Source organism: Equus caballus, chromosome 7, assembly GCF_041296265.1.
Source record: "Equus caballus isolate H_3958 breed thoroughbred chromosome 7, TB-T2T, whole genome shotgun sequence".
Lineage (NCBI taxonomy): Eukaryota > Metazoa > Chordata > Mammalia > Perissodactyla > Equidae > Equus > Equus caballus.
Window position 1 is genome coordinate 31,244,826 of NC_091690.1, and position 18,145 is coordinate 31,262,970.

At 48.5% G+C, this 18,145-nt stretch overlaps 1 protein-coding gene across 50 annotated transcripts in view; it reads left to right on the forward strand.

The window, feature by feature from the left end:
• GRAMD1B (GRAM domain containing 1B) overlaps positions 1-18,145 on the forward strand; it is a 227,563-nt gene that overhangs the window by 198,982 nt on the left and 10,436 nt on the right. For 27 of the 50 annotated variants that reach the window (XM_070273835.1, XM_023645042.2, XM_070273851.1 and 24 more), the window contains 13 exons: positions 133-217; positions 842-945; positions 1,709-1,804; positions 3,147-3,227; positions 5,958-6,073; positions 7,933-8,089; positions 9,200-9,389; positions 10,894-11,037; positions 12,024-12,142; positions 12,413-12,555; positions 14,506-14,609; positions 15,252-15,464; positions 16,597-16,687. In XM_070273835.1, the coding sequence (XP_070129936.1) occupies positions 133-217; positions 842-945; positions 1,709-1,804; positions 3,147-3,227; positions 5,958-6,073; positions 7,933-8,089; positions 9,200-9,389; positions 10,894-11,037; positions 12,024-12,142; positions 12,413-12,555; positions 14,506-14,609; positions 15,252-15,464; positions 16,597-16,687 (1,643 nt within the window). The remainder of the gene's footprint in view (positions 1-132; positions 218-841; positions 946-1,708; positions 1,805-3,146; positions 3,228-5,957; positions 6,074-7,932; positions 8,090-9,199; positions 9,390-10,893; positions 11,038-12,023; positions 12,143-12,412; positions 12,556-14,505; positions 14,610-15,251; positions 15,465-16,596; positions 16,688-18,145) is intronic. The other 23 variants (XM_070273836.1, XM_070273856.1, XM_070273859.1 and 20 more) reach the window with 1 other exon arrangement.

Here is an 18,145-nt window from a genome sequence, read left to right on the forward strand (position 1 = left end):
TCCTGGGGTCTATGGGATAACAGAGCCTCATCTTTGCCTTTTAAACAAGCAAGCGAGTGCTCCACCTGCACCTTCCTCCCCAGCCCCACAGCACTTGGGAACATGCCACTAACCTTGGCCGTTGTCATGCAGGTCTTAAGCCCCACTTACAAGCAGAGAAATGAAGACTTCAGAAAGCTCTTTAAGCAACTTCCAGACACGGAGCGCCTCATTGTTGGTGAGCTAGGTGACCTGGGCCGGGGGTTGGAGGGTGTGGGGGGTGGTGAGGGGTTGGGGCAGGCAGAGAGGAAGTCTGGGAGTCCCAGGGACAGCACTTAGGCTGCTTCTGTCTGGAGGTTCCCCACCTAAGAGCCAAGCCAAGTGAGACTGTCTCTTGGGAACAGGAGGAGAGGATGTCCAGAGCACTGACCCTAGTGGTCTGGGTTCAGGACTGAGTGCCACGTGTGTGGTGGCCTCGAGAGAGGGCCCAACGTGGAATGAGTCACTGCCACTCTTATCTTTGCAGATGGCCCAGCAGTGAAGGGGTTGGGGTAACTGTGGATGGGGAAGGGGCGTTGGTTGAATTTTGTTGGCCTTTTCCGCCTGTAACTTTCTTGCCCCTCTCTGCCATCTCATCTATCCCTCTGCCTCTCGGCAGTAGTTATTCCACATCTTTCATGTTCCTGATCATGAGATGCTGAGGACTCCCTTGGCCACTAGTTCCAGTGTCTCACACAGCTAGTCAGTAGTAGGCAGTTGGGCTCCCCCCCGCACTGGTGGCAGGGGCGGCATGTCTAATTTGCGGTGGTTTGCTGAAAATGCTTCCTGTCTCTGAGCGCCTCTGTCCCCCATCCTACCACAGATTACTCATGTGCACTCCAAAGAGACATTCTTCTTCAGGGCCGACTCTACCTCTCTGAAAATTGGATCTGCTTCTACAGCAACATCTTCCGCTGGGAAACTCTGGTAAAGACCTGGGGTTTGCTCCCTTGGGCTGTCCCCTTGGCTATGGCTGAGCAAGCTGCCCTCACTTTCTTCCTTTTATTGACTTCCTTCTCTATCCACACCTTTGCATAATTAACAAAAGCATTTGCCTGAGTCTTGAAGCATAGATCTCCTCCACCCTGTCTTCCCCTCCCTTCCCCTTAGGTGTGTGAGAGAGTGTTGAGAGCATTTCCTCTTGGCAAATGCAGGTAAATGTTTGGCGGAAGTCACTGCAGAAGGCATAATAGTAGAGTAAAAAGGGCATTGGCCTTGGGACTCAGAACTGGTTTCTGTACTTTCTGGGTTCTGCAACTAATTAGGCTAGTCCTTTATTCTTTCTTTGCCTCTGTTTTCTCATCTTACAAAATAAAGTGGAAAAGATAAACTAGATGAGCCTTGTGGTCCCATCCAGTGCCAGTGTTCTGTGTTTCTGTAAGTGGTAAATAGTGATGGAACCTCTGCACATTTATCAGACTGTGTAGAAATGAGGAAGAATGCTCCCTGGACCAAGAATCAAGACACCCCTGGGCTCTAGGCGTGGCTGTCACCACCTGGCCATGAGGCCTCTGTGAAATAGGGGGTAAACCAGACGATCTCTAAGGAGGTCCCTGCCGGGTTTGGAAATTTGTAGACTGTGATCTGGTTTCCTCTGTCTGCGCTGGTGCCGTGTGAACACTCTTTGCCTGACTCTGGTTAATTCCTCTTCTTGATCGTTGTCCGTTCTCTGTCCTTGTGGCCATGCCAGCTGACCGTTCGTTTGAAAGACATCTGCTCCATGACTAAAGAAAAAACAGCTCGCCTCATTCCCAATGCCATCCAAGTTTGCACTGACTCGGAAAAGGTAAGTGGAGTCTAATCTTGGATTTTCTACTCCTTCCTCCCTCAAATCCCAGTCCCCCTACCCCTGTGTTTCTGCTCCTCAGTTGTGTCAGTATGAAGGCCAGTAGGATTAGGGTGAGAGGCGATGAGATGGTGGGAACCACCTCCATGGTGAGCAGGTTGTTTGGAGTCTGAGCAGAGGTGAGGGTGGAGTGGCAGAACATGGGACTTGGAGCCAGAACACCTGAATTTGAGTCCCACCATGATTGGCCTGTTACGTAACATCTCTGAGCCTTAACTTTCTCATGTAAAATGAAGCCAGCAGTACCTATTTAACAGAGTCATTTTAAGACTCTGAAAACACTAAATTGTAAAGACCTACACAAGTGTAAGTTGTTATTATGTATCAGCTTAGCTCATCAAGAGGAATAAGGAGTCTCATAGGAAATGAGTTGTCTCTATTGGTATGGGGGAAAATGTGATCCGTACAATTTGGGGCAGAGAAAACACTGTGATCTTTGACCTTTAACCAGAGCCTGAAGACTGATAGCTTCAGGGCTGGGGGTGGACTAGGTTTCTGCTGAACACAAGGGCCACCGTGCCCTTGGACTCGGGCCGTTCAGTGGCAAGACCCAGGAGACTTTACAGTGAGGTAGTCTTTGGTTTGAATTCTGTTCCTGGCACAAATCAGGTTTGTGATTACAGAAGTCGCCTAAGCTCACCAGCCTGCTTCTGTTGATTAGGTCTTAGCAGTTATGTTTATTTTTCCAAGGCTTCTATGTGGTTTCAATGAGCAGCATTTGTGAAGCACCTACAGTGTGTTCAGTAAAGTCTAGTTTTTCATCGCTTTCTTCCCATGTATTATAAAGAGTCCCCACTAATGTGTAAGCTCTGTAAGAGCAGGAGTCTCTTTCTATTTTCTTTGCTGTTGTACCCCAAACATGTAGAAAGTGCCTAGCACATACTAATAATATTCAGATATTTGTTGAATTAATGAATGAAAGGGTGAGCGTGCTGATGGTTTTGTCTTCTCCTTCCCTTTGGGCTAGTTCACAGCTCACCCCTTACCCAGTTCCAGTAGGCAGCTGAGGGAAGTTTTTTATGAAGATGGAAACTTCAAACCAGACAGAGAAGCACCGAGGAAAGTGTTGGTAAATGAAGGACGTGGTTTCAGTGGGGACTTAGAGGTCCCAGGTTCCTTGGCCATCACTGCGGTACCTGCACTGCACTCGTGGGTAACCGAGAGTCAGGATGTTATTTAAGGATGAAGTCAGTAGCCTTTTTTAAAGGAAGGAGCTCATGGCTCCATTCATTGTATCTTAAGTCCTAACAGGCATTTGTTGCCATTTTCTCTTCCACTTCAGCACTTTTTCACTTCATTTGGAGCCCGGGATAGGACATACATGATGATGTTCCGGCTCTGGCAGAATGCTCTCCTTGAAAAAGTGAGTACTGCCCAGCTACTTCCAACAGCCTCAGGATGCACATCCACCTAGAATGTTCTTTCTCTTTGGATGTGGGTCCCATGGAGAGGTTGCTTTTACTGTGGCGTTGGCCAGCTCCAGTGTTTCCTCATGGTTCTGGAAGTCCCCAGACTTGTGGTGAGTAATGTATTCTCCCACTGGTGGTGTTGACCTGAGTCCTGAAAGTACCATATCCTCTTATGTGAGCAGCCTCATTGCTGCCTGGAGCACATCCCTCATTGACTTCAGATGCTTCAGTAACACTGTTTTAAAATGTACCAGGATTTGTGTTAATTAGGTGAGACACAAAGATGTGGAATGACTATTGTAGAGGAAGAAGTTTTTATACTTATAGATCCCAAAAGCAAAGGCATGTCATGCCATGCAGGGCCACGCTGGGAAGCCCCAGGGTCTGTCAAGAGGTGGGGAAAGTACGGGCAAGAATCTTCATTGTGGTTTTCACTGGAAGGAATGGGCGAGGCAGGGTAAGCAGGCTGAGCAGGTGTAGGATTGGCTGGTTTGAATAGTTTCATCAGGCTTCGGGGTATAGAGACTGTCTCTAGTTGCCTGGTACCTGTCCCTGGGATAGTTAGGGCAGAGGAATATTGGCTCAGAGTGTAAGAAATAGATAAAGAAGCTGTTTGGGGTTCTGGGCTTTGGATTGGCTGGTTACATGTGAAAGGCGCACCCCCACTCTCCACCCCAACGAGTTGTTTTCTATTTCTAGGAATTAGCTAACGCTGGGAGGGGCAGTCCCTCCACAGTCAGCAAGGCCTCAGATGCCAGAGCATCAAAAATACAGAAAACAGGAAAATAGAGTTAATACAGCCACCAACTGACTACTCGAGTGTTTGAAGGACACTGTGAGAACATGCAGATGAAGGAGATACTGTGGTTACAGCCCTTAGAGAACTCCCACAGAGATGCCATGGGGTGTTGAGAAATAGCCTCCACGCCAGAGAAAGGACATAAGAAAAAAAATTATATAATTATATAATATAATTACATTATATATGTGACGTGTATTTAAATATGTGTGTATATCAACATTACTCTAGCCCAAACGTATTACTATCTAAAGAAAATTGAGTAGATTTATTATTTAGAGTTTCTTCTAACCTGAACGTCTATAGCCCTGGTGTAAATCCTAGTAATTTGAACTTAATCCAATTATTTGAGCTGAGATCTTCTGGCTTTAACGATTGATAATGGTAAAATGTTAACATGTTTGACTCTCCACTGACAGGTTTGAGTTTTCAGTTCACAAGTACTGTCATTTCTAAATAAGATAGAGGGTCATCTATATGGTTCACAAAAGCTTTCACAAAGTAACTGTTAAGAGTTCTGCCTGATGAATAGCGTCTCTAATTGTGCTTGTCCAGGCTGTGGTCAGACAGCAGGCTGAGCCAAGTGGAATGGATCGGGGAAGGCTGCATGGAGAAGGTGGATTGTGAAGAAGAGGGGGACGTGGTTTGGCAGAGGCAGACATGTCCCAGACAGGGTGAATGGTATATGTGGGAGGGAGGAGGCCCAGATAAAGGAGAGGGCACCGTGACGGCCAGCACAGAGAGCTGCCACCCCCAAACCCTGCTGGCTCAGAGAGAGCCCTGACTACACCGTTCTGGGCAATTCTCCTGAACTGGAAATCTGGACCCCTGGCTCATGGCATCCTGCCAGCTGTCTGCTTCTTACACCAGACCTTGAAAGGATGGGCTCAGAGAATTATCAGATTCTTTATCAGATTTATTGGTGGGAAACATTCTTTAAGTTGGAAGTTTTTTCTTTTTTAAGATATTGAGTGCTTCTGTTTTTCTTAATGCTCTCGCCCTTTTTCACGTACTTATTCCTACCGCCTTCTCCCCCTCCTCCCAACTCGAGGCTCATCCTGGACTCCACCTCCAGTTGTAGCTTTCGGCATTCTGTGGCCTCTTTCCTGAAACTATGAACCTCACGAGAGCTAACTTTTCTTAGGACAGTGCTTTTGAGGAGGACATGTAGACACCTAACGAAATAAGACAAACTAGAACTAACGCATAAAACTGTAGGCAAATTGATGCTACTTAAGAATAAAGAAGGAAGTATTCAGGTAGTCAAGAGAAGGTTGGATACAAGGACCTTTGAGCTCTCTTAAAATGTGAGAGTTGGCTTCTTTCTAACCTAGGAACTGTCCAACTGTGGAACCAGCCACCTTCCAGGTCGCACCTCTTCTTAGATGTGATCCGCCAGAGCCTGTGCAGCCGCTCATAGTATAAAGAGATTTCTGTAGTATGAAGGAGACTGGCTCACAGGACCTCTGCTGCTCAGTCTGAGTCCAAATCAGAAGCTCTGTCATCACTTTGTCCCCAGAGTAATGTCGGTTTATGCCACTTAATGCTGGACTTCATCCATAGGAGCAAAAGGTAGACAGTTACATTTCTCAAGGGGCCAGTTGATCCCATTATACAAACCCAAGTTGAGGGAACAGGCCACGTTCCAGGCTTTGCTAAAAGCCATATTCTTAGGCAGAAGATTGGTGTCTTGCTGAGATCCTGAGAGGAGGAAAGGGAAAGTAGATGAGGTTGTCTTGGAGGCGTTGCTCTCCTCTTAATTCAGCTAGGGAAAGTGGAGTTTGGCTTTTCCTACCCTGGAGGGAGTCCAGTTCAACTCAGTGCCTCTGTGTAAAGTGGTGTCCTGAGGAAGGAAGAGTCAGAGTTTCTCTGTTGTCCCCTGCAGCCCCTGTGTCCCAAGGAGCTCTGGCACTTCGTTCACCAGTGCTACGGGAACGAGTTGGGGCTGACCAGTGACGATGAGGACTACGTACCCCCTGATGACGACTTCAACACAATGGGGTGAGCAAGGCAGAGGGCAAGCTTCCCAGGGAGCCTTTCCAAGAGGATCTGGAATAGCAGTGAAGGCCTCACTGGGGAATGACATCTAAGTAAGGCCCTGAAGGAAGTGAACCACGAGGGTACCTGCAGGAAAATCCTCCTGGGCAGAGGGAACAGCAAGGCACAGCAGGGTGGAATGAACAAAGGGCCCCTGGGAAGAGGGGAGGTCTGGGGCCAGATTCTGAGGGCCTTGGGCAACGCAATGATTGGCTTTTACTTAGAGTGGGATGAGAAGCCATGGGAAGGCTTTGAGTAGATAATTGATAAGATCTGACTTAACATTTTAACAGGATCACTCTGGCTTCTGGGTTGAAAATAGACTGAAGGGGAACAAGGGCCAATTGGCTAAGAGGCTGTTGAATAATTTAGGTCATTTAGATGAGATGATGGTGGTTTGGACCGGGAGAGTAGCAGTAGAAGTAGCAATAAGTGGATGGTTTCTGTATATGTTCTGGAGGTAGAACCAGAAACATTTTGAAGGATTTGTTGATGGATTGGAAAGGAACCAAAGGCGGCTTTAAGGTTTTCTTGGATTTATCAATTGGGAGCATAGAGTTGTTCTAAACCGAGATGGACAATACTGTAGGCAGAGCAGATTTCAGGGGTAGATCAGGGGCTTGGTTTTAGGCAAGTTGCATTTGAGATGACTTTAGCCAAGAGGAAATGCCACATAGGCATTTGTGTATATGAGTATGGAGTTCGCTGAGGAAATTGGGCCTAGGGACATAAACTTGGGAGTTATTGGATAGCCATGAGATTGGCTGAAACCACCAAGTGACTGAATGAACATGAGAAGAAGTTCAAGGACTGGCTTGGGAACACTCAACAAGAGGAAGAAGCAGCAAAAGAAATCATGAAAGAACATCCAGTGAGGCAGAAGCAACAATAGGAGAGTTTTGTATCCTAGAAGCTAAAGGAAGGAAATTTTAAGGAGAAGGGAGTTGTGCTGTATCACATGCTGTTGATAGGTTAGGAAAGATGGGACCCCAGAGGGGTACAAGCATTCTTGAGATTGGAAGGTAGGTGGAGGTTTGGTGATAGTGTGGGAGGCACAGAGGAGTAGAACGCAAGGAAAGGGCATCGACTGTGTAGTACAGACACCTGGGCTCAGGTACAATTTCTGACACTTAATCATGGTATCACTTAACCTCTGTGAATGTCTGTTTGATTATCTCTAAAATGCATGTGATGGTTTACTCAGAGTCATTATGCATCCAGATGAGATAGTTTGTAAACTATAAGTCAGATGTTGATGATGACGATGATTTCTCCCTTGGGAGATGCTACAGTGGCATCTCTGTTGTCCCTAGAAGGACACCCACCTTTATCTCAAGGAGGGTTTCCCCTCAGATGTACATGGCACTTCTGTTCACTAGTTCTGATCCAGAATCTGGGCAGTACCACCGAAGGACACTCGTGTCCAGAGTCCTGTCCTAGTCACTGTGTGGGAAATGAAATGTATACTCGGAGCCCAGATGTTTGATTCAAGTGATCACGTCGGGTGGGGATGGGATGCGAATGGAAAAAAAACATAGTTTAGGACTGATAAAGGTTGTATTTAGGTAAGGATAAATCTAAGAAGGATACCTGAAAAGGTAAATTTGGAGCCAGAAATTTTACACGGGGGAGGGGAGTGTAAGGTGGGAAGGCAGTTTCAGGAGAGCAGTGTGGGGCTGGGAGGCGGTTAGAGGAAGATCGTATACAAAGCAAAGAAGCAGGAAAGCCCATAATTTTGGCTGGATAGACAGGTCTAAGGTTCTTAGAATAGTTGGCAATCTTGGCTACTGAAGTTAACATGAGCACCTTATGTCTTTTTTCAGCTACTGTGAGGAGATCCCTGTAGAAGAGAATGAAGTGAATGACAGCTCATCCAAAAGCAGCATAGAGACCAAGCCAGATGCCAGTCCACAGCTGCCCAAGAAATCCATCACCAACAGCACGCTGACATCCACAGGGAGCAGCGAAGCTCCCGTCTCGGTATGGGCAGTAGGCCCTTTGCTTCCACACCCAGTCCAGTGGCCAGTGTTTCCTAGCTTACGTAACTCCATGGAACCCCAGTCTGGGGAGCGCGTAGAAGGGAGATTGGTTGCATTGTGGTCAGTCTATTCAAGGAGGCATCCTGGAGCAGATGGGCTCTCTGCATTCTAATGGTGTAGTCCGAGGGTCCAGAGCTGGGTTCTCAGTGCTTTGGGTACAAGATTGTGTTTGGCTTCTGAGTAGATAAAAACCACTTCAAATTCATCGTGAGAGCTTTGCTCTTGATGGGCTGCTCCATATCAGCCCCGCTGGTGGAGAACTATCCAGATCTTTTTTTCACTGCCTGATGTAAAGTCAAAGTCATATATGAATATAGGACTATAGAACTGTTATCTGTTTATTCATTCATTCAATAATAGTGAGTTCCTAGTATATACTCTGGTTTATATTCCTACTCTGCTAGACTTTGTCAAAGAGATAAAAATGTATAAGAAAGACCTCTGTCCTCTGGGACTGGTTACAGAGGGGATAGAAGCTTGATGAAGGAGACTGTTCTGGTGTGAGCTGGCAGGTAGAAGAATGGGTGGAGTTTGTCAGAAAGGATTCCCAGAAAAAGGAGCCTTGTTGGATATTCCAGTGGCTTAGGGGTCAGACCACCTGGCCTTAAAATGAAAACATCATTCATTTGATGCCTTGTCTCCGTTTTCTGTCTCTGAGGTTATCTTTAAAATATAAAGAATTCTATCTATTCCCTTACAGGGCTAATGGGAGAATGAATCAAAAAATGCTTTTGAGCTTCTTAGAGAACAAGGTACTAGTGAGAGGCAGGCCCACACTGTTAGAGCGTGGTGGAGGTGTGGCTCTGGGAAAGCTGACTGAAGGTGCTAACGCTGCTGACTTGTGGGGCCTGGTGTGCTGTTTAATGGTGAGCAAGAGAAGGGCAGAACCATGTCTTCCACGGCAGAGCTGGGGAGAACCCCCAGAGCGTGACTCCAGCCCAGCTCTTGTTGCGAATGTGAGGGCTCCCAAGGCCAGGTCCCCAACTTCCCTTTGGAGAGTAGATCCAGAGCAGATTGCCCCTCTTGGGTGACTGCCCTGTCTCCACCCCAGTTTGATGGCCTGCCCCTGGAAGAGGAGGTGCTGGAGGGCGACGGGTCCCTGGAGAAGGAGCTCGCCATCGACAGCATCATCGGGGAGAAAATCGAGATCATCGCGCCTGTGAACTCCCCTTCACTGGACTTCAATGACAATGAGGACATCCCCACCGAGCTCAGTGACTCTTCCGACACCCACGATGAAGGTGAGCATTTGAAAATCGGTGCAGAGCGGCCTTTCCTCTCTCCATCTTGAAGGGTAAAAGGATGTCCCTATATGGAGACTGGAGTCAGTCTCTGGGTTCCTGGTGGAAGGGTGGCTGGGTAACAGAGCTGTTTTTAAAAAAAGGTGCGTTTTTTATTAACATAAATCTCTTTTTTCTGGTACTCGCTGCACTATTCTCATCATTCCATATTTGCATTTCTTTCCTTAACAAATAATGCTCTCTCCTGCCATCCAGTCTTGTCACTAAATGCACCCCTGTTGACACTAGCTTACCTTGTAGCTCCGTCCCTCCTAGAGTGCAAGGCAGGGCAATGTTTATATGCCACCAGGAAAGTGCCAGTCAGCTGTTCCCTGGATATGATTAGATTTTAATAGAAACTTGCTTTAGTGACTCCAGTGTGGGATGTTAGACCAGGCTAGAAGGAAAGGTGTTGCTGGGGCAAACAGACTTTTGAGACTGTCCTTCTCTGTAACATTTCTAAGTAGAAAGCTTCTCCCTTCTCTCCTGTATAGAGTTAGCTTCTAGGACCTTACTCGGGAATGTGCTGCTTCTTGCATTCCAGGGTGAGAAGCTAAAATCTCAGTATTCATGAAACTGGTTGTTGGTTTACCTCCATTAAATTGGTGGTAGGTTATGACCAGTGAGTTTATGCAGAGAGTGCTCACTCATCCGTCTCTGGACAGTCTCTTCCGTGGGTCACCTGTAGTGGTTTTCTCACTGTTGGTTGGTTCCCCGCTCCCATCTAGGATGCTCCTGAGTTCCTCCCTGGCCTTCTCAGGGTCACAGGAGGTTCCAGGAATGCCAGCCTCCTGCTTGAGATCAGATACCAGCCCCTGCAGGTGCAGCAGTTGGGCTGTGGGGCCGAGGGCTTGAGAGGAGCGCATGGGCTCCACTCAGCTGTGCCCTGCGAGACATCCCCTGGGGCAGATCCAAAATTCAGAAAATTAAAGGCGGGTACTAGGCTGCCCTGCGGAAGGAGAGCAGACCTTGTGTAGTTACAGATCACGGCCCTGCAGACGACCCAGGCCTTAGCAGTTTTTATGTAAACAGATCGTTCCAGATTAATTAGTGTCTCTCGAGCAGACCTATGTCATGGGTTACACTGATATTGTTGTCAGTTGTGGTTAACTTACAGACTCTTGATAACTGGTCCTTTGGGTTCAGGCAAGCTCAGGAAGTAGTCGTTTATTTAAATTTTAGTCTAAGATCACCTTGATTAGGAAGGCGTGAAAGTGTAAAAGCAAATAGTACATTCCCAAACTCTTGTGAAGGTTGAACGAATGGAGTAACTGGGGGGTAAAGAGTGTGCATGCCAGTGAGGGAAGGAGACTGATGCGAAGTCATAAACTGTGGAGGCAAGGGGCCCAGCTGCCCCACTCCATGGCTTCCCTTGACCCTTGGTGGCCATTCCCACAGAAACGTAAGTCCTGGGGTCACCTGCCTCTTGCCTTCCCTGTCTACTTCCTCATTGTCTTCTGTGCAGGGGAGGTCCAGGCCTTCTATGAGGACCTGAGTGGCCGGCAGTATGTGAACGAAGTCTTCAACTTCAGCGTGGACAAGCTCTACGACCTCCTGTTCACTGACTCGCCCTTCCAGCGGGACTTCATGGAGCAGCGACGCTTCTCTGGTCCGTTCTTCCTGGGGCTGACACCTCCCATCCCTTCCCTCTCTGTCCACCCTTCTTCCCGCTCTTCCCAAACGCCGCTTTTTTCCAGGCCACCTGATAGCCTGGGGCATCCTTTTTCTGGCCTTACTCAGTGCCAGAGTGCCCACATGGCCCTGTGTGCTGCTCCTTCCCCGAATGCTGCAGCTTTATGCTCACACACTGTGCACCAGGCCCTCGGTGCCGGGCCCCAAAGACTTGCTATTGAGCAAGATCTCACAGAATAGCAGCTACCACTTCCTAGTAGGCACCCTCTGTATGCCAGCATGTTACGTTATCTCATTTAATCCTGAAGTCTGCCCTCTGTGCCAGTATTGTGATCCCCAGGGTACCGATGAGGAACTGGAACTCAGACTGTTGTTACGGGCCTACGGGTCATGCAGCTAAGAAGGGCAGAGCTGGGGTTCAGATCTAGGCCTCTCAGAGTTCATGCCTTGCACCTCCATGCCATGTCCATCCCCCTGCCCTGGTTCTGCCACTCAGCAGGGACTGCGGCTCTGGCCTAGCAGAGCTGCTGGGCATCCGAGTCTGTGAAAGAGCATTTGGGCATTAGCATACCCCTCTGCCAGGAGGAGAGGGCATGCTGAGGGTACAGGAGGTCACGCCTTAGAGCAGAGGACTTGTTCCCAGGGATCCCAGGCCCTCACTACAGTGACTCCACTGTTGCCAGCACCCCCGCAGGTGGCCCCAGGACCTCCTGCCCCAGCCCCAGGAACAATCAGCATTCTGGAGCCTGAGTAGAATTTCGGCAATGCTACAATGAGCCTCTTTCTGCTCTGACTCCCCCTTCTCTCTCCTCCTCCCCCAGCCCTCAGGCTCCCATTGGCTTCCTTGTGGGGGCCAGTCGGCAGTCAGTACAGTCAAGAGAAGTTCACTTGGAGGGGAAATTCGGATGTGGGGAGGGCGTGCCTCTTTCCATTTGTCATCCCGGGGCTCTTCTCCACCCTCAGATATCATCTTCCATCCGTGGAAAAAGGAAGAGAATGGAAACCAGAGTCGAGTGATTCTTTATACCATCACCCTTACCAATCCTCTGGCTCCCAAAACTGCCACTGTCAGGGAGACCCAGGTGAGTCAAGGGCAGAGGTGAAAAAGAATGAGCCAGAAATGCCTCTGTTCTGTCATGAAGGATTAAGGATAGATGTGAGGAAGAAGTTTCTGGGTGCAAGTGTTGTTAGCCCTGAGAGGGGAGCATCTATGTGCTTAGATGCTGCCGTTTCCAGTGGTTCCGGGTCCTCCATTTAGCAGTCGGGACTGGGGTGGGGGAGATTGGGGAAGGAGGTGCTTTTCTCATCTTGCTTCTCCTCGGTTTTGTCGGATGGGCCTTTCCTCCCCTCAGACCATGTACAAGGCGAGCCAGGAGAGTGAATGTTACGTGATAGACGCCGAAGTCCTCACTCACGACGTGCCGTACCACGACTACTTCTACACCATCAACCGCTACACGCTCACCCGCGTGGCACGGAACAAGAGTCGACTCAGGTGTGGTGTCCGGAGGGCCTGAGGGGGCGGGCTCACAGCAAGTTCCTGGGGCACATGGGGTCCTTACATCAGAGAACATTCATTAACTCCTAAAGAGGAAGGAGGAGGTTGGGTATCTAGGCCTGCTGACTCATCCTTTCTTCTACCTTCTTTCTGAAGCCTCTGAGACACGCACCCCCACATGGTCAGAGTTCATTGTTCTCTCCCCTGTGTGTTCCCTTTACCACCCTGTGCGTCTCTTTAGTAAAACTTTTATAACTACTGCTGTTCATTGATTGTAGTTTATAAAGTACTGTGTAGGTGCTCACCTACATGAACTGGAATCTGTAGAATGACCCGGGGAGGTGGATTTATCCTCATTTTTCAGGTAAGAAAACTGAGGGTCATTTAAATTAAGTAACTTTGTCAAGAGTCTGATCCCTGGTAAGTGCTGAAACCTAGGTCTTAGAAACGTAAACCTGTGCTCTTTCCACCACACTACATGTATCACAATTTACTGTCTGTCTCCCTGTTAGACGGTGAGCTGCCGGTGAGCAGGAATCCCGTCCATTCACTGCTGACTGCCAGCACTCAGCACAGGGCCAGCACAGAGCAGAGTCCAGAAGATGTTGATTGAGTGAATAATTAGAGTGCTGACTGTGGGTAGAGCCCTGTTCTCGGCACTGTGATGTGCATTCGAGGAAGGAAGAAATTTAGACCCTGACATTTTAAGAAGCTTCTAGTGTAATTGAAAAGTCAAGACACATACCCGTTTGAAAATAATCAGACTGTATGTCTGATCTTAGACCAAATTCTTTTGGTTGTACAAAACAGAAATTTACTCTCAGTTAAGTGAAATAGGGATTTAATGAAATTTAGTGAAAGGCCACAGAGAGATCTCTCAGGAGTCAGGAAGATCTGGATATACACACCTCAGAAAGGGCCTGCATCTTTCTCTTCTTTTTAAAAAAACTTTCTTTTTGGTTTCTGTGCTGTTCTGTGAGCCTCTTCTCCTCCTTTCCCCTCCCTTCCCTTCCTCCCTCCTTCCTTTATTTCCCTCCGTCCTGTTTCCCCTGTCCTTCCCCCACAGTGTCTAGGATTCTCAATCCCAGCTTCCTTGGAGGGTCTTCTGATTGGAGGTCTTTTCTATCTAGTACACGCAGAGGTAGCTGGTTGACCTCAGATAGACCTTTCAGAGAGGTGCCCACCCTCAATCCAGTAAACAGCCATTGGGCATGGGGTGAGGTGGCTCCAGGTATAGGCATGCTCACATCAGGCCATGGGTGGGGGTGGTGTCCCTGGGGAGGGGTATGAGGGCAGGGCAGGGAGCCTTAAAGATGGGGAGCATACACTGGGAGACTCTACTGACAGATGAAAATGAACCTAAGGAGAGGCAGAGAGCAGAGCTGCTGTGTAGGAGAGGAAGGAGCTGATACTGCAAGACATATGGGCAGTAGAAAGACTCATGACCGTGAGGGAGAATACTTAGAAAAGAGCAAGAGCTGGCAAGGTCCTGGATGTAGTGGAGAGGCAGGAGGTAGCAGATGATGCTCTTAAAGGCAGACGTGCTGAAACCTTATAGCCTGCCTTGGACTTAGGAGGAGAGGAGGACCCCATGGCTGGCTGCAGGCTGCTTGGCACCGTCTGGAATTCTCCTGGAAGGAGGCAGCGTGGTGTTATGAAAGAACTCTGGGCTTGGGGTCAGAAGCCCTTGTTGTTAGCCTTGGGCCTGCTTAAATATTCTGAAACTCATTCTTCTCACCTGTAAAATGAGGATAAATCCACTGGCCCTACAGACCTAAAGGGGTGACCAGGGAGATCAGATGACATCATGGAGGTGAAAGGACTTTTTAACTTGTAATATGCAGCACAAATGTGAAGCTGCTTTGAACTTAAACCTGAATTTTCCTTTTCCTGGCAGAGGAGGGTCTGCCCAGGAAAGGCTGATCTTGTTTCTGGCTTGTTTCTCAGGGTCTCCACAGAGCTGCGGTACCGAAAACAGCCCTGGGGGTTAGTGAAAACTTTCATCGAGAAGAACTTCTGGAGTGGGCTGGAGGACTACTTCCGCCATTTAGGTGAGCCCTACAATCATTGCTGCCGGTTGAACTGCAGAAATTGGTGAACTGTTCAGCTGTCACGATTCTGGGGATTGGGAACCATGGAGAATGAGGAGAGAGACTAAGGTAGTGAAGGAGTGTCTTGGGGTCCCCAAGTCTGCCCAGACATGGATACAAAATTTGGCACATATGTGAACATGTGCATTTTTCAAGAGACTGTGCCTGTAACTTTTATGAGATTATCAAGAGATCTACGACCACCTCCTCCCCCTGCCCAAAAAGTGAACCTCAGGTCTAGTCACACTGGTGGTTATTCTGTTAGAGAAAGGAAATCGCCTGTGAATGCATCTCTTAGGAAATGAGATGGGCCCCAAATTGTGTACACGAGGGTGCAGGTGTTGGGAATCTATGTCTCCGTACACTGTTGAACAACCCAGAAGAGGGCTTTGGGCTGGGCTGCGTCCCAGCAGTACTTCCTGAGGGTCACGGGCATCCCTGAGGGACCCCCACCCTCTCAGCCAGCTTCTCAGCATACAGTATGGAAAATGGTTCTCTTAGAGAGGGCTCAGCTAGGAGTAGACAGAGTTGCTACTAGAGGCCAGTGTGTTGAGTTGGAGCTATGAGCAGATGGCCTTCGATGTGGCCTTTTGTCTCTGACAGAGAGTGAGCTGACCAAAACAGAGAGCACCTACCTGGCTGAGATGCACAGACAGTCTCCCAAAGAGAAGGCCAGCAAGCCCACAACGGTGCGGAGGAGGAAGCGTCCCCATGCCCACCTGCGGGTGCCTCACCTGGAAGAGGTGATGAGTCCCGTCACCACACCCACTGATGAAGATGTGGGCCATAGGATCAAGCACGTGGCAGGTGTGCCAGGTGGGGCCAGGTGGTGTGGCTTAGGGCTTTGGGCTGGAGCCGCATGCCTGGGCGGTGGCGCACACATGTACACTCATTTTGCACCTTCGGTATAGATTGTATATAATTTGCATGTGATTTATTAAATCTGAGACTCCAGTGCTCTGCCTGTTTCTCTTTGCCCTTTGAGTTCCTCAGCCCCTGCTGAGCCCATCTGTGTGCTCTGCTGAACAAAAGTTGCCTCTGGGTTTGTTGCTTCCACATTGCCTGAGCTCCATGGCTGTCTGGATAGGCTCAAGTATGCAGCTTCCAAGTTCTTGGGAAATGCAGTGGGGAGAAGCTGAAGCTCAGACCGCAGAGATTACCTTATAACACAAAGATCAGGGAGTCCAAGGCAGCCCCCTGTCCCTTGGCCCCCACGGCCCACCAAGGACCTGCGCTCCCAGGCAGTGGACTCCTTTGCTATGCCTCTCTCTTCCCGTACAGCCATTCACAACCTGGTGTCTTTGCTCAGTCATGGAAACTTGTGGCTAGAAGAGGTCTTAGAGACCAACTAACCCAGTATTTTTCAAACTGTACTGAGCACATCCCTGGGCATTTATCAGAGCTGGATGGGGATAGGAGAGGAGGCAGAAGGAGAGAAGGAAAGTACCACCCTTCCATGTCTCTCCACCTAGCTTCAACTAGAGCATTCCCATGTTATGTGTTTTACATATAGGATTTCTGACCAACACTGCATTTGAATAAACTGACTCTCAGGAAGGTTATGGGACTTGCCAACATCATGTAGCCAGTCCTGGATAAAGCCAGAGCTGAATGCTGACTCCCTCTAGTCCTAGCCCAGTGCTGCTTCACCTTCTATGGGTGCAGATCACTTTGTCCTATGTCTGTATGTCCTAGCTACAGAGGTCTGTTGATTTTCTCATTTGTTCAGTGACTTGACTGTCCACCTTCCCTGACCTGATCCATGGCCCTGGCCTTGAGGAGTTTACCTTCTACTTTTGGAGGACAGGGTATATCTATCATAGCGTTGCTGTGACAGCATCACAGACAGTTCCCCATCATTCCCTGAATTTCTGTGCATGACCAGTGTCACATTAGCAGTTGGTGGACTTGTGGGCCACAATGGTCATGGACTCTATTCTCCCAACAGGTTCCACGCAGACACGGCATATCCCTGAGGACACTCCCAATGGTTTCCACCTGCAGAGTGTGTCCAAGCTGCTGCTGGTTATCAGCTGTGTGTAAGGGATTCCAGGCTCTCCTCCCCACCCTGCCCTCACCACCTTCCCTTTCTTTGCTGCTTCCTTCCTCGTCCCTTCAGGCCAATGGAGCACCCTTCACGTTGCTATGTTTTTCTTTTTCTTTGTCCTCTAGTCTTCTCTCATTTGCTCTGTCTGTCATTCCTTGCCTCTTTCCTTTTTTAAATCTGTTTTGTTCAGCATTTCCTGTATGCTAGGCCTTCAGGGTTCTGAAGAAGATGCTGTATACAGCATCCATGCCCTTCGGGAGCTCAGTTTCAATTGGATAAGACAGACAGGAAATTCAAAATTACTACATCATTGAATAAATGCTAACATAGAGATGCTACAGAGCATTTTATGAGCCCATTCATTCATTTGTGAGAGACATTCTGGTGTCTGCTCCATGCCAGGCATTAGGACCATGCACTTATGGGGTCCACTCTGGCAGGGTAGCCAGACAAAATCAATGACTATAGTCCAGGAAGAATATATGCTTATTTTAATGTGAACAATTTGTAGTAAGTGCCATAATGTTGTAAAACGGTAGGTTCAGTAACTTGTGCAGAAAGATGCTGGGCTAGGGAGAAAGGAAGTTGGAAGAAATGAAAATGGAAGATGGGAGAACACAGCTATCTGAAGGGTAAGCCCAGAGCCTGCTCAGGACTGTGCTAAACCATTTTGAGCAGGCTGCAGCTAGGACAGCTAACTGCAGGCAGCTCTTCTGCTCTTCTGACATCCCACCCTTTCCTGGATCAGGGTGTGCTGTGAGAATGTTGGCGAGGAGGTGGGTGGGGGACATGGGAGCTACCCAGGCGCTGGCTCCCCCAGCTGTGCACCACTTGCTAGACTTTCTCTCTCGTTGAGTCTTGCTTCTGCAACACCCTCTCCCCACCCCTCTGGCCTCAGGCCTTCACTAAAGCATTTTCAGAGAGCCGGAAGCAGGAACAGCCCTGCCCTCAGAAAACACTTAAGAAAGCTCTGGAGTGTCATGTTTGAATTTGCATTTAAAAAGACAATCACTCTGACAGCAGTATGGCGAATGAACTAGAGCAGAAGGTACTGGAGGCAGGGAGGCCAGTGAAAGTAAACCACAGTGATCTAGGCGAGAGGCTGTCGGAGTAAGATGAGGGACCAGAGCTGAGAGATCCTAAAAGGTAAAGACTTGTTACATCCAGTTATGTAGCGAAGGAAGATGACTTACTGATTCAAGTGCTGTAGGTGGTTGTGTCGTTAACAGAAATCTGGAACTTAACGAGAAGTTGTCAGAGAAGATGCTGTTGGTTCCAGAAGTGTTTGAGTTGTTGTAGGTTATCCAGGTGGAGCTGACAGGGTAGAGCTCAGGAGAGAAGTTCAGGCTGCAGCTGCTGATTTAATTATCAGTTGCATTAAAACCATGGGTGAATGAGATCATCGGAGGAGAGTGTAGCATGTGAGGAAGAAAATGGGGCTGCGGGCAAA